Consider the following 14,516-nt stretch of genomic DNA (forward strand, 5'->3'; position numbering starts at 1 on the left):
CGTACTCTGATCATGGTCATCTGTGTGCTCTTGTCAAAGAAGTACCAGATCTGAGGGCCTACTTCTTCCCAAGCTTTGACCAACTTCCTAAGGCGCTCCAGCTCCTCAAAAGTTGAGTTGGCCTAAAACCAGAGACAAGAACAGAGAGGAAAAAAGTGAGAGAGAACTTTTTATTCTACTTTCCCTGCTCCTGTCACAAACCCTCAGTGTTTGAGAAAGGATTTCAAGGAAGCATCTTTATTTTCTCAGTCTACTGATATTTCCCAGAAAAATATGCTACTTCCCAGCCTCTACAATGACAGAATCTGTTTCTTAATACCTCAGAAATACATGTAATATTGATGATGCTATTGTCTCAGAACCTCATTAAAGCTAGATTTGGACTCCCTCTGAGGAAATGCTCTTCCTCCCTTCTTCCCTTTGTTCCTGGGTAGCCAGGGTTCAGAGAACAGTGATCCCTTCCATTAGATAAAATTCAGGCTCTGGGGAAGAAAACCTCATTGTAGGTTTTGTAGAGAAGGGAGGGCCCAGCCAGTGACTCTGGCACAAAGCATTCCAATGATGACTGTGGATGGGGGAGGAACCCAAGACTCCACTAAGCAAAAAACAAACATAAGGCTTGCTACCAGAGGAATATGAGTACTTGAGTGCCTGTGTGCATTTGCCTGTGTGCATGTGCACAGGCGCGCATGCTCTTCCTCACTCTCTCATACTTCTGGGAGGTCCAAGGTAGAAAGGGCAAGACCAGCTGGGACCTTACATTCTGCAGTATTCTGCGAGCTGCAGGAGAATCTGGAGTAAAGAGGATTTTTCCCATCAGCAAAGGTTTTGCTGCCCTCCAGGCTATTTTGGTGAGAGGGTTTGACTCCAGGCTCTGGATCAATGCATTACAAAAGGTCGCTGCCAGGAGAGAAGGGACAGATTTTAAAGAAACTCCAGTTGCTCAGAGCTAAACATAGTCATTAGTGTGTTCAAATCACATGTCTCATTCAACTCTATGCTGGAGGATTTGACAAATAACCTAAATTAATAGGCTGTACCCCACCAATAACAAGCTCATCATTAGTAAGTAACAAAATGCCACAGTGCATCTTAATAAGGGCCTCATCAGAGAAACAAAGGATGGGGTTTGCCCTGTGGTTTATTCTGCTTTAGAAGGAGCCTGAGAAGCCTGCCTGGGATTATAGCAAGGAACAGATGCCATTCTCACATGCAAGGGACAAGAAGCCAAACAAAGCCTCCCCTTGGAATCTCAGCTCTAGTCTCAATAATTTCCCTCCACATAGCTGCTTAATTTGTCGTGTGGGCTATCTTAGGGCACAGCTACTTCTGGTGCGTGCCTTGCTGCCTCTTTTCAATTTTTAACTAAAAGGTCACCCGGTTGTATTTCTTCCCCACTCCACCCTCCCGTACCCCACAGAAGCCTCCCCCTCCCACAATAATAAAAGACGGGAAAGATGGCTTGCCAGGGACCTGCCATTTGAAACGTAACTCAGTACTGCACACACAGAATTTCACTGCACTGTGTTTGTAAAAACATCCTGCAGCCGTGTTTACTTGCCAGGGCCCTTCTGACCTGAGCTTTGCTTGTAACTCTGGGTTGCCTCCTCATTTATCTTTCTTCCCTTCTTCAGAACTTAACCCTAGTTCAGTCAGATCAGTGGAAAATGTCCCCTCTGTTCCCCTTCCAAGTGGGTCTCAGTTCTTGCCCTGGCTCAGATCCAAAATGTTTTTATGAGCATTGCCCCTTTCCTTCAAGGGGAAATGGACTTTCTGGAAGAAGATTCTTTGCCTGGGGCCCCTTAACAAAACCAACTTAACCCCAGGACTGGGGTTCCCTGGAAGTGTTAAACCATCAGCTTAACCAACATCAGATGCCATTTTACATACACATGACTCAGAAAACTTACTTGTTCTTTTGTCATAAGAATAGACAGGATCTTTCCTTGTGGAGTCAATCCCTAGGAAGGCCTTATAGTTATTGTCTTCATACCAGTTGAAGGAGAACACTCGAGAGCCTCCTCCCTCTGGGTAGCCACACAAGAGGTCAGACAGGATGCTCATCAGCTGTGTGAAGGTCTCTGGACCCCCAGCCTGCATGAGAGGCCTGGTCACCCACAGCAAGTCTTGAACACTCGGTTGATGAACGAACTAAGGCAAGGCAAATGCTTCGGGTTATTTTAAGGCAGTTAGAATCATCATCACTGTGATGCCAGAGCTGCAAAGTTTGGGGAGACCTCCACATATGCGTTTAACTTTCATATTGAAAAGAAAACATACATATTCTCAGCAATTCTTAATCTAGCTGTGAAATAAAAACCTTCTTCCATCTACTCAGGGCCTAAAAGGAAACTAGGATGAGGCTCAAAGAAAATCAAAGAGTGAATTCCAATGTATTTTCCTAACACTTCTTTTTTCCAGTACCCTTTATCTGAATTCCTTGGTAATATGTCCTTGGATAAATGTAGAGAATATTTCTTTACAAGCCAGTTCTTGGATTCTGTTACCCCTCAAGATGGGGATACTGGAAAAAAATGGAAATAAAATGATAAAGCAATGGTTCCGTCCTAAAAAAGCAAGATCACAGCAAATTTCTTTGGCTAAGTAGTTTAGAATTTAGTTTCTTATATTTGGAAAATTACCTTCTTATTAGCTTAATTTTATCAAAGGTGAATTCTTCTATTTCCCTGAAAGTGTAGTTTGTAGTTTCTGTGTGTGTGTGTGTGTGTGTGTGTGTGTGTGTGACTTAAGATGCAAGCAAATATAGAACCAAGTCTCCATTCTTGGAAAAACACATTGTAAATTCTGCACCAGACTAAGAACAGGCTGGTGGTCTTCTCCTCTCCTTGTGGGTACCTGTGGTCCTTGCTGGACTCATCCTCTGAAGGTAGATCTGTAATGCTAAGAACTAAGTTGACAGTTGCCAGAGTTGTCGGAGTCTCAGGTTCCATATGCCACCTGGCTTTGGTTTAGGGGAAAATACAAAATAAAAACAATGCTGCTTTTATTCCCCAAACACACTTACTACTAATTTCCAAAGGCACTTGGGAATTAAAAAAAAAAAGAAAGAAAACATTAGGATTCAAATCACAGGAGACTTAAAACAGTTCCCCCTACTTCAGTAAGTGATGTTTACCTGCCATCCCTGTCTTTGTCCACATGCCAACACTTGCCCTCTGAAACTGTTGAGTGCTGTGTAGAATCCACACTGTGAGTCATGCCTATAATCACAGCCTAGGCTTCAATAATAAAGTTGGAATCTCAAATTGCTTCGACAACAGTAAGTCTTATGATAAGTCTTGAAAGAGGTTATTATCATTATTATGTTGCTCATTTAATCAAAGCACTTGGAGATGAAGGGGCTGTTCTGGGGTCAAATGGTCTAGTATCAGTTAATATAAACTGAGCCATCTGCTGCAACCCAGTTCAGAAATGCTTACACTTGCTATCTAGACAGGCAAGAAGACTTCTGGGACTCCCACACGGAATGAGGAGTGTTGGTATGTTTTGGGAACTTTTTTCACATTCTCTACCATTTTCTACCCTATTATACTGCTAAGAATTTTTTAAATGCTTATGAAGAAAAGAATGTCAGAGACTCCCACTAGAACAGGTGGCCATCAGTACAATGGACCTTTCTCTAACTTTCCCTCATAGCAGCACTCACACCCTGCTCAGGATGAACTTAGTTTTATGCAGACAGATTCCGCAATGCAATTTTCCAGGTTGGCTAAGCCCAAGTCAGCTGAGAAATACTGGAAGGCAGAAATGTTTGGCGAAAATCATACTTCAGCTTTTGCCTCCCTTTCATAATCACACTTGAAGGTAACTGTTTATTTTACGTTGCTCTTCCCCATTAGATTGCATGTTTCACAGGGTAGTGATCATACTTGTCTCTTCATTATTATGCCCCCAGTAGTTTTCATCTATTGAGTGGAGAATCAATTCCTATATGGAAAAGGCTTGGGCAAACAGATGTTAATTAAAACATGCACTTCTTTCACAAAACACAAAAATGTCAATTATTTTATGATGGAACGAGTCAATATATTTAAGACACTTTAAAATAGTGCCTGTAAGCAGTCTGTAAATATATGTTGTTGCTATTAGCAGTATAGATTTTAGGTGAATTGTAAAAGCATAAGAGGATGAACCAATCAATACTGGAAGGAATTAGATTCAATGCAAATCCACTGATAATCTGCCACACAAGACAAGGTGCCATTTCTTCCTAGGTGTGAAATCAGAACCATGGTTCCCTTCTTTTTGCCTCCAACATAGGAGCACAGATAATTTAGGATATGAACAGGTGCTTTGAAATTACTAGATGGAAAGTTCAAACAGTACTTCTCCTTGAACAGATCTAAGGTAAAATTAAGTTGTTTGATATAGTAAGTGTGGTAAAATGGTGGAAAGATATAATAAAATTATCATTAGTATCATCAGGCTACTTACCTCTTGAATTCTTGATGACATAACAGATAATATTCTTCCCCAGGATCTCAGATTGATACCTGGAGAACTGCTGTCCAGGAGTGTGGGAAGCTATGATTGATAGGAAAAAAATATATAAAAAGTTTATAGTATGTGTATATACATATATATGTATAGGTTATATGTATACACATGGGTGCTATCCAATCTCCTGTATGCTTGAAAAACACTTCCTCCTTTTTTTTCATCACAGGACCTCTTCTGCTAAATTACTTTCAAAAGCAAACTTGTTTTATCTAATTGAGAAAAATCAATTCCGAGTGATGCCGCTGAGCTAGCCAATCACAAATAGTTTCACAGTGACATTAAATATGCCAAAGCGATTCTGATTGCTGGTTTAGCAACATCAAACAGGCCTCCTGGAGGAAGAAAAACAGCACAGCTGCTGGACTGTAAGGGAAGGCTGTGCACAGAGGTGCCCATCTGTGTACCTTGGGCTCTGCAGACACTCTCAGGCTTCCGCACTGTTCACGTCTCTGCTCCCTTTGTGGCCCTTCGAGTAGGCTGTGACTCTTCCTCTGTTCAATACTATTTTCTTACATGGAAGATTTGGCTAGTTATGTCATCCTGCTTTTAAAGCTGCTGCTGTAGCTTTGAAGAGAAGTTTCCTTGCAGATTATCTAGTTGACGGCGGTGTTCTGGTGATCCCAGGCCCATGTGACAACACAAAACTATTCACCACTTTCCATCTATATGGGGAATGTGGAAGCCCACAAGTTTGCTGGCTCCAAACCTGAGCCCAATTTGAAAAATTCATTTTCCTGAAACCAAGTTCTAGTCCTGAGTGAATGGCTTCATTCTTTATAGTTTCAGAACTGATTGAACCACTGATCCTGTGTCTTTTAGGAATGAATTCTAAGTTTTAAGATGGTGGTTTTCAAAGTGCATCTTGAGTATGTCTGCAGGGGCTTTGCATTTTTAACAAAATCAATGTGTAATATCTGACTCAAATATCTGTGGACCACAAGCCACAAGCCTCAGCTTTTTATGTGCCAAGGTGGTTCTCCTAAACGATGGGTGGGCTGATCCAGCCACGGCATAGCTGAGAAGCAGGTGGAATTAGGGTGTGAGCAGTCTAGCCTCCCATTTCAAGCAGTGGTCCTGCCCTCCCTTCTCCCTGCTGTAGGTACAGGGGCCCTCGCATTCTCTCTGACCTGGATACTGGAGAATAAATATAGGCACACTCATGGAACATCAGCATTTCTAGATCATTTTCTAGCTGGAAAATGAAAGGTTTTGTTCTGAGAGCTACAAAGCAGACAGGAGAACAATTTACCAGAGGAAGTAGCAGCAAAGCCACCACTGAAACTACACCACTGAGAAGCATCTTCTCTCCTTAACCTTCACACTGAGCCTAGCTATTGGTCTTGCCAGGACTTCTTTTCAAACTCCTTGAAAATAGTTTCAGCATACGCTGGGCAAAGCACTTTAATTCCTGTTTTCATTCCATGGGAGGGTGGGGCTGAGAACAGTAGGCAGGGAGGAAACCAGCAGGTAAAAATGTATGCCAGTGGCAAGTTATCACCAACTCCTGTTGATTCACCTCCTAAGTACATCCAATAAGATCTATTAGAGATGAAAGGCGATCTCTAAGAGATATAGCAATAAAATGTCATGTGTGCACCTTATTTTGATTCTGAACCTAATAAACCAACCGCAACAATCAGAGGGAAAGTGAACATGATCAGGTATTAGATAATATTAAGGAATTATTGTTTTGTTGGGTATGATCACAGAATTGTGGTTTTGTTAAAACAAGTAAGTTTTCATCTGTTAGAGATACATAGGGAAGTATCTAAGGGTGAAATGATATGTTGCCTGTGATTTGCTTTAAAAGATTTCAGGGAGGGGCTCCTGGGTGGTTCAGGTGGTTGAGTGTCCAACTCTTGATTTCAGCTCAGGTCATCATCTCATGGTTCATGGGTTCAAGCCCTGCATGGGGCTCTGTGCTGTCGGTGCGGAACCTGCTTGGGATTTTCTCTCTCTCTCTCTCTCTCTGCCCCTTCTTTCTCTCTCTCTCAGAATAAAAATTAAAAAAAAAAAAAAGATATCGGGGAAAAAAAAGTGAGGAACAGATTACAATAACAGCCAAATGTTGAAAATAGTTGAAGCTGTGTGACAGATAAATGGGAGTTCATTATATTAGTCAACTTTTATACTTGTTTCTGTAATAGAAAGTTTTAAAAATAGAGGCTATTTACAAGCAAAAATAAGTAAATAGCTGAATAAATGAATACTAAATAAATACTCCCTCCTATCCTTTTTCTCTTCCTCACTAGGACTGCCTTTGCCCATGCTCTCCATGCCTCTCTCCCAGAACACTTCATCAGAATAGCCTTCCTGATGGACCCTAACTTCTAGATTCCTTCCTTCCAATGCATTCCCCAAACTGTAATCTGAGTTACTTAACAAGCCAATCCAACCATGTCACCTCTCCTGCTCAAAGATCTTATATAGCTCCCTACTGCCTCCAGGAGAAAGAGTCAATATCAGTGCTATACACACATGGCCTCTCATGAACTGGTACGTGGCTCTCCCTCTAGCCTTCTCTCTTGCTTCTCTCCCATAGAGCTGGACTTCTTTCTACATTTCCTAATATGTAGGTCTATCTGATTTTGCTAATGGTGATAATGCCTAGCTTAAAAAACTACATTGCCCAGCCTCCCTTGTATATGGGGTGATCATGTGACAAAACTGGACCAATATGGTATCAGGAAAAGTCACGAAGTGGGGCTCCTGGGGAACGCCATTTGAAGGAGGAACACTGGAACGCTGATGTGCTGAGAGAGGTAGAGCAGACATCTCAAGATCACCAGATGACAAGCACATGCTAGGGATGAGTGGCAGATGGAAGAGGAGCCTGGGTTCTTGGGAAAATTTGTGGAGCCTCCACATCACTCCTGAATGACCTACTGCAGGACTCTGCTTTGGAAAGAATATGAAACCCACTGTTTTTTTCAGCATTCTGTTACAGTTTCTAAGTGACATAATTACACATTTGACAAATAGGAATAGACTGTCTGCTATGTGCCAGGTGCTGGGGGGGGGGGCGGGTATTGCAATGATCAAAACAAAGTTCTCCCTTTAATTAAGTTTACCTTCAAGAATCTCACTGATGTATCTTCAGCTTTCCTTTCACTATTCTCACATATATGTGCTCAAGATCCTCACATGTGAGAGAACTTCCTCTGATGCCTTATTCCCTGGTAGCTACAGTCTAACTGCCTTCCTCCACTCTCTATTCCCAAATTTCTTGGAAAAGTAGTCCATGTTCAGTGACATCAATTCATCACCAATACTCCTGTCTTCCATCCTCACCATCCAACCAAGATGCTATAACATTCTAGGTAAATCCCCAGTTTCTTCCTAGTTTTTATGTCTAATAGATACTTTTGATTCTTGTGTTTTCAGACCTCTCTGCTTCTCTCAACACTTTTAATCATGTCCTTTTCATTCCTCAATGTCTGTGACACTGCTCTTCTCTGGTTTGCTCTGATTTTTCTCTGATTTTCCCAGGAGCTCTTCTGCCTCCACCTTCTCTTCAGTGCTGAGGTTCCTGAGGGCCTCTGTGGCCTCACTCCTCTCACTTTGCATACTCTCTCTGGATAGTTTCATTCCCCTCATCATTTAATCTGCTACCTTTTTGTTGATGACTTCTACTCCCAACCTCTACCCCCAACCATCTGCTGGACCTTTGCCCAGATCCAACTCATCCTAAACTAATCACATCACCATCCCCAGACCAGCTTCTGCTCTTGTGCACACTTCTTCATCTGGTGGCACCAACTTCTGCCCTGTTACCAAAGCTAAAAGCCTAAAAGTCATCACTGATCCATACCCATTCCCATTCCATTGTCAAAATCCTCAGCCTAGAGACCTAGGAACTGGTACTCAGTCTGAGTGTGGGCAGGATAAGCCCTCAGACTGCAAAGAGGGTAGCCAAGGGACATATGAAAAACTGGTATGGGAGGAAGCTGGAGTCAAGGACTAGAGTCCTAAGTGCAGAGAAATAAAGCAACCAGGTCCTAGGTAATGAGAAGGAACCCAAAAGGGGCTAGGAACCCAGAGCATGGAAAATAAAGAACTGTCACATTCATGTGTCCGAAGAGATTGGACATCAGTAAGTCACCAGCTCCAACTGTTTTTAATTACTTCCCCTTCTTTGTGAGTTTGTTGTCTATTTTCCTCATTTGACCGTGGGCTGAGGATGATCGGAGGCTGTGTTTTACATAAGTGGACATCTTTTCTCCATCCCCTCTCTTTTACCTCCATAGGTTCTAGGCATAGTCTGGTCTTAAAACTCCATCCTGCATCAAATTCAAACAACGCACACGTGAAAAGCACCTGTGTCTCTGTCATATCTACATATCAATATAGATATATTTCTACATATACACTTTTGAAGGCCCTTAATTTTGCTTTTGAAATTATTTAGCTTTGAGTAGCTCACTTAATGAATGATCCAATATGATTTCTTAGCAATCATTGCAAATACTTAGGAATGTTTGTAAAGTTGGACTGCAAACTAGCTTTTGAATTTTAAATTTTATGAATACTAAATTTAACTAAACTTGAATAATATTATCTTCCTTAAACATTCAATGTAATGCTTATTAATTTCAGTTTTAAAGCTTTTTCTTTGTATTTCAGAGCCATAATTTTTTTTTATTTTCAAGTCTCAAACATTCTTGTAGGCCTCTGCAAAGCTACACCTATCACTTCAGAGCCTAATAAATAAAATGGCCAATCCATCCCATTCCACCCCATTCTCACCACCACTCCTAGTGGCCACTGTCAACTCATCTGAAACCACCTTGACTTCTCCAGAAAGTCTTCCTTCCCTCACTACCATGCTCTTTCAGCCTTCCTTCCCCATGAATTAGGTGCTCCTCCTAGCTGCTAGTAGAATTCTCAGGGCATTCATTTATCATTTTTATATTGGTTTACTAATATTTGTAATGTGTCTGTTTCTCCACTATACTGTAAACATAAAGCATAGTAAGCATAAAGATAGGCTTTAATTTTGTATCTTCACGGCATGGTGCACAACAGATGCTCAATAAATATTTTATAGTAATTAATGAGTAAATTAACTATAATCTAGTGGGAAAAAGACAGAGTATATTGAGGCTTTAGGTTCCATGACGTATGTCTCTACAGATATAATGGTGGCTTACAGGAAAGGAGTGGTCAGTTCCACCTGGGGACAGGAAAGGTTACTGTTCGAAAGAAGACAAGGTGATGGTCCTGAGGGTGAGGACAGTGTTTGTGGATGGAAAGGGAGGGCCAGGAATTCCAGGTGGAGGGAGGAATGTGAAGAGAGAGTGACTAGAGACATAGCCAGATAAGAACAAGACCAGGAATTTGGGGGAGAGGAGACAGGAGGAACAACAGCTTGAGATGCATTTTTATATCTAGTTAATATTCTCTTTTTCGATCTTGCTAATAGTAATATTCATTATTCATATATTTACTAAGCTCCAGTAATGTGCTTATACCATATCTGCAATTCTTGTCCTAGCTCTTTCCAGTGGAGATGGTAAATGATGGGGGTCTCGTATTCACATCTCTTTTACCATTTACATCTCAGAACAGTGCCTACCCCCTCTAGAGAACTCTCCATGCATATCTAGTCACCGACTGTCTGACTGATGTTGCCATAAATTATAAAATAACTTTCCCAGGGATCTCCTCTTCCTTTGGTTTCCTCCCCCATTATCTATTCAAATTCACATGGATTGTTCCTGCCAAAAGAACCGGAAGAGACTATAAGTTTATTTGAATGGAAATGTAAAAACATTTCTGGAAAAAAGGTCAGAGACCAAAATGGCAAGTATCCTCCCTCTCTGTCTCTCAATCACACACGCACCCCACTGCTTCCTATGCCAACACATTCTCTTAATTTCCCAAATAACAAGTAACCCTTCCATGTCACAACTGGGCTCAGCACTGTCTACCCAAGTTCAAGGTCTGATTAGGCCTCCTTAGAAAGACTGGATATATAAACAGGGCTATGGAAAGGGTATGTCCCTATCATTTCCCATCATGTGTGGTTGGTCTGGGAGTGGGGGGAGGGGATCCCTGGGCCTTGATCTGTATTCAAGAAATGGATAGAAGGACCTAGCTGGCAGCCAAAAAGACTCTATACTAGGTTTCTGTTTGGGTTCTCAAGGGATAAGAAATATGTCTGTCCTTTGGGACTACATATTATTTTTTGCTAAGGAAGAATAAAGGATATTAGCTACTAAAAAAAAAAAAATCTTGTTTGAGCAATATTTGCTGATGCTTTAGACCCAATAGATTAATCAAACAGATACCACTCTGCCGACACACAAAAGAATGTTTTTGTGAGTTGAGATTTTTGTTTGTTTTACTTTCTCCGATTCAAAAAAGACCATCTGGAAAACAGTATTATTTCTAAGCTGAGGATCTATCTAACACAAGGGTAAATAGGTAGCCTCAGGTTAAAAGTGTATTTACAGGGATGACATGGCCTTTGGGAACTGGTGGAAGGTTCTGGAGTGAAGGATGAACTGCTGTTTTGAAAGCACCCAGACAGAGGTGAAAAGCAGATGAAGCTGTGGATAGACAGTACAGGCTTGCTGTGTTCAGTCCTGGGCTGCTGCTACAGGAAATCCAGATTTATCCAGGAGGGAAGTTGTTGCTGGGCAACTGGGAGAATGTGGATTTGAAGTATGTTTGTTGCAACCTGACAGTTGTTAAGCATCAGATGAAAAGAGAGGAAGCAGGCTTCAGTGGTGAGGGGGCAACCAGGAGGGGACACCCTGAGTACCAGGAAATGCGTCATGAGTGGAGAATTCAGACTAAATCACTCAGGGTTGGGGGAAATGCCAAACTGTCTCTACCAGGAGAGGTCACAGAGACATGCTGTCTCCCAAGACTGGAAGGGACAGAGCATCTGAATGAGAGGGTGGGCTCTGGAGTATGTGAACAGACAAGTGATGGGACTTTGTTTGGCTCCAAAGAAACTAGGCCTTTTTTCCTTTGCTGTGACTTTAGTCCTGATATTTGTGGCTGATGAAAGCAAAACTGAGTGTGGAATCTAAGGGCAGTTGAAAGGTCAATGCGTGAGACAGACTCTTGCTAGTCTGAGGGGTCTGAGAAAGGAGAATGCCCTACCTAAGTGTTTGAGCAGAACATTTCTGGGAGTGTAGCAATGACAAGGGAGCAACGGGGCCTCTGCAAAGTGGCTGCATTCTTGCTTTGGTAAGAGCAAAAATGCTTTGTTTCAAAGTGCTTTTCCATCTCTTCTCTAATGTGAATTTCACTATCACATTAGACAACTAGCATAGGTCTTATTATCTTGATTCTACAAATGGGGAGCAAGTGTGTAACAAGTAAGCAAACTGTCACTTAAATGACAGCAAGTTAGGGGCCAACCCAGAGCCAAGACCCAGTGTCCTGACCCCCAGATCTGTGTGTGCTCCAGCAGGCTGCCCAGCCTCTGGTCCTCTCACTACTGCGTCCCATGCTCAGGGGAGAAGCTGATTACTTCATAAGGAGAGTTAAGGAAGAATCTGTGACTATGAGACACTTGAGGGAAGGACATATGAGGGAAGGACATATACTAATAGTAGGTAAGAAAGAAATTTTAATGCAAAAGTTCTTAACCTAGGGCCTGGCTTCACAGACTCCATGAACTTCTACCCTGTGTGTCTACGTGGACTTCTTTTTCTTTAGGGAAAAGGTTTAGAGCTGTTATCAGATTCTCAAAGGTAGTCCTAATTCATAAAAAGGTTAAGAACTATCTGAGGCCAAAATCCTTCTCAAAACCAGTATACCCTGGAGAGAACCTGATCCCTAATACATTGGTGCTCAATCTGTATCTGCTAAGCAAAGGCCAGGACCCAGGACCTGTTATCAGAAGAGCAACTTTCGCAGGGGTCCTCTTGTGTCTGATTTTCATTTTGACCTCTCAGTATTTTTTTCCTTTTAAATTGATGAAAATAACATCTCATGTATCATGAAAACACACTCTGGCCTCCTGTATGCCTGGGGCCCACAAGAAATCTAAGTAGACCAGTAACAATCAAGCCCATTGGCCAGATGCACATTTAATGTACATTAATGTTTCTCTTTCCTATTTCCTCTTTATTTCTTTACCGAAATCCATTCACCCAGTGGAGATTTTGATTGTAATAGATACATGGTTTTACAGATGCAGGCAGAACAAATACTAATGCTATAAACCAAATATACTTGCTGTGAGCTTTATAATTTTCAAAAAAAGCAAAAACCCTAATTTCCGACATCATTTTTTTTTCATTCAACAGCTGCTGCCCCTCGCCCATGCTGCTGGCACTGGGTATCACTCCTTTCTCTCCCTCCCTCCCAAAACTCACACAGAAGTGGGAGAAAGTTGTCAGTCCAAAGATTCAGAATCGGGAGGGAGAGGAAATCATGAGGTTAAGTCATTAACGGAACCTCATTATAAATTCCTGGAGACTGGGGCTTTTCCAGAGAATTGTGACACAGCACCATTATCTGAAAATTGAAATGAGCTAAGTTGAATTTAACAAACTGCAATGAAAGATCCCAGAGAACAGAAACCATGGCCACCTCACATGGGGCAGTCCACCCACATTTATTCCCCACGATTCAGCAAGTTAGGGAGCAGAGCCAAGAACAAAGCAGGACATTGAAAGGCGCATACGGTCAGCCCCCCAAGACCGGGTCCTTCCGCGTTCCAATCAGTGTTCAGCCACCCCACAGTGAAAGAGATATAGGTGAAATGAAGTCAGAAAAGTAAAAACTGTGACAGAATAGTGGCTGAGGGCAAGTAAGGAAAACTGAACTGTGCCACACTGAAAGCGATTGCAAACGGGAAAACCGGGGGCCAAAATGCCCGTGAGGCCAAATTTCCTCCATCAACAGCCATTGAGAAGGGGGAAGGGAGGGAAATTCAGATTTCCCAGCAGTGTGGCAGGTCTTGGCACAGCCTCCGTTCCCCTGCCGAACTTCCACAAATAAACATTCAGAGCAGAAGGGACAGATTTGCTTCTCAGCAAGATTTCAAAGCTGTGCAGCAGAGTCGGAGAGAAAACAGGAAGGACCTTAGAGGGAGGAGAAGGAGGAGGAGGGGCATGCAAGCCTTGGGCCAAATCTGATGGGAAACGTCCCAACCCCTCACCCGAAACTGACATACCATTTTTACGAGGTGTGCAACGTTTCAGGTAGCGTTGGCGCGCACGCTACTTGATACAGATACCGTGGGCCCAGGCCTGAGCTGCTGGTTTTCCAGCTAGGGGCATCAAGCCCGAGAAGACCGCAGGTGAAGGCAAGCTCTTTCAAGCTATCTCCGCCCAGCTGAAACCAGGAGGGCCTAAATCTCCTCAGAGAAAAATCCCGCCACCCGACAGTCCACCCAGGTCCCTGGGCGTGCGGTGCGCGTGCGCGTGCCTGCCTGTGCGCACGCCCTGGCAGGCACGTGCGCTTGGTGTGCGTGACTGTACGTATAGGGACGGGCGGGGTGGGAGTCAGGCCGCGGATACCGTGTTGGGATTATTTGAGGATGAGAACACTGGCTTCTGATCTCCAAGGGGCCGAGGGAAAACACAGCTGGCCCCAGTTGGTGCTAACGGCCAAACCCTCCTCCCGGATTCCCTCAGCTGAACCGCCGGGTCTGGAGGTTGCACGCCCACCCACTAACGCACGCCCCGCACCTTACACCACGGGGTGGGGATGGTCACACCGGCTTGCTGATAGTGCCCCTCTTTCTTTGTTAATGAGCACTAACTTGGCATTTAATAAAACCTTATTTGCACACTGGCGGACACGCGTATGAGAAACAGCCCAGGAGAACAGAAGGTGCAGCATTCCCCCGTGCTGCAGCTAAGCGTGGCTGCCCGCCAACCAGCTGCAACAACAGCCTAGTCCCGGAGTGGCCCCCACCCTTGGCCTCGGAGCAGCCCCTGCTTCCCTGATGGCAGTCTCAGAGGGTCTGAGGGTCTTCCCTGAGCCTTTCTCTGCTGCCTCAGGGTTGTTTTTCTGAAAACACTGAG

The 14,516-nt window shown here is 43.2% G+C and overlaps 1 protein-coding gene across 5 annotated transcripts in view; it reads right to left on the bottom strand.

The window, feature by feature from the left end:
- ABCA4 (ATP binding cassette subfamily A member 4) overlaps positions 1-13,825 on the bottom strand; it is a 104,855-nt gene extending 91,030 nt beyond the window's left edge. For all 5 annotated transcript variants that reach the window (XM_042997928.1, XM_042997929.1, XM_042997927.1 and 2 more), the window contains exons 1-5: positions 13,661-13,825; positions 4,456-4,545; positions 1,911-2,151; positions 761-900; positions 6-122 (exon numbers count right to left, since the gene is read on the bottom strand). In XM_042997928.1, the coding sequence (XP_042853862.1) occupies positions 6-122; positions 761-900; positions 1,911-2,151; positions 4,456-4,545; positions 13,661-13,663 (591 nt within the window). In that variant the 5' untranslated portion in view covers positions 13,664-13,825. The remainder of the gene's footprint in view (positions 1-5; positions 123-760; positions 901-1,910; positions 2,152-4,455; positions 4,546-13,660) is intronic.
- Positions 13,826-14,516: the final 691 nt, after the last annotated feature.

This window comes from Panthera tigris, chromosome C1, assembly GCF_018350195.1.
Source record: "Panthera tigris isolate Pti1 chromosome C1, P.tigris_Pti1_mat1.1, whole genome shotgun sequence".
NCBI classification, from domain to species: domain Eukaryota; kingdom Metazoa; phylum Chordata; class Mammalia; order Carnivora; family Felidae; genus Panthera; species Panthera tigris.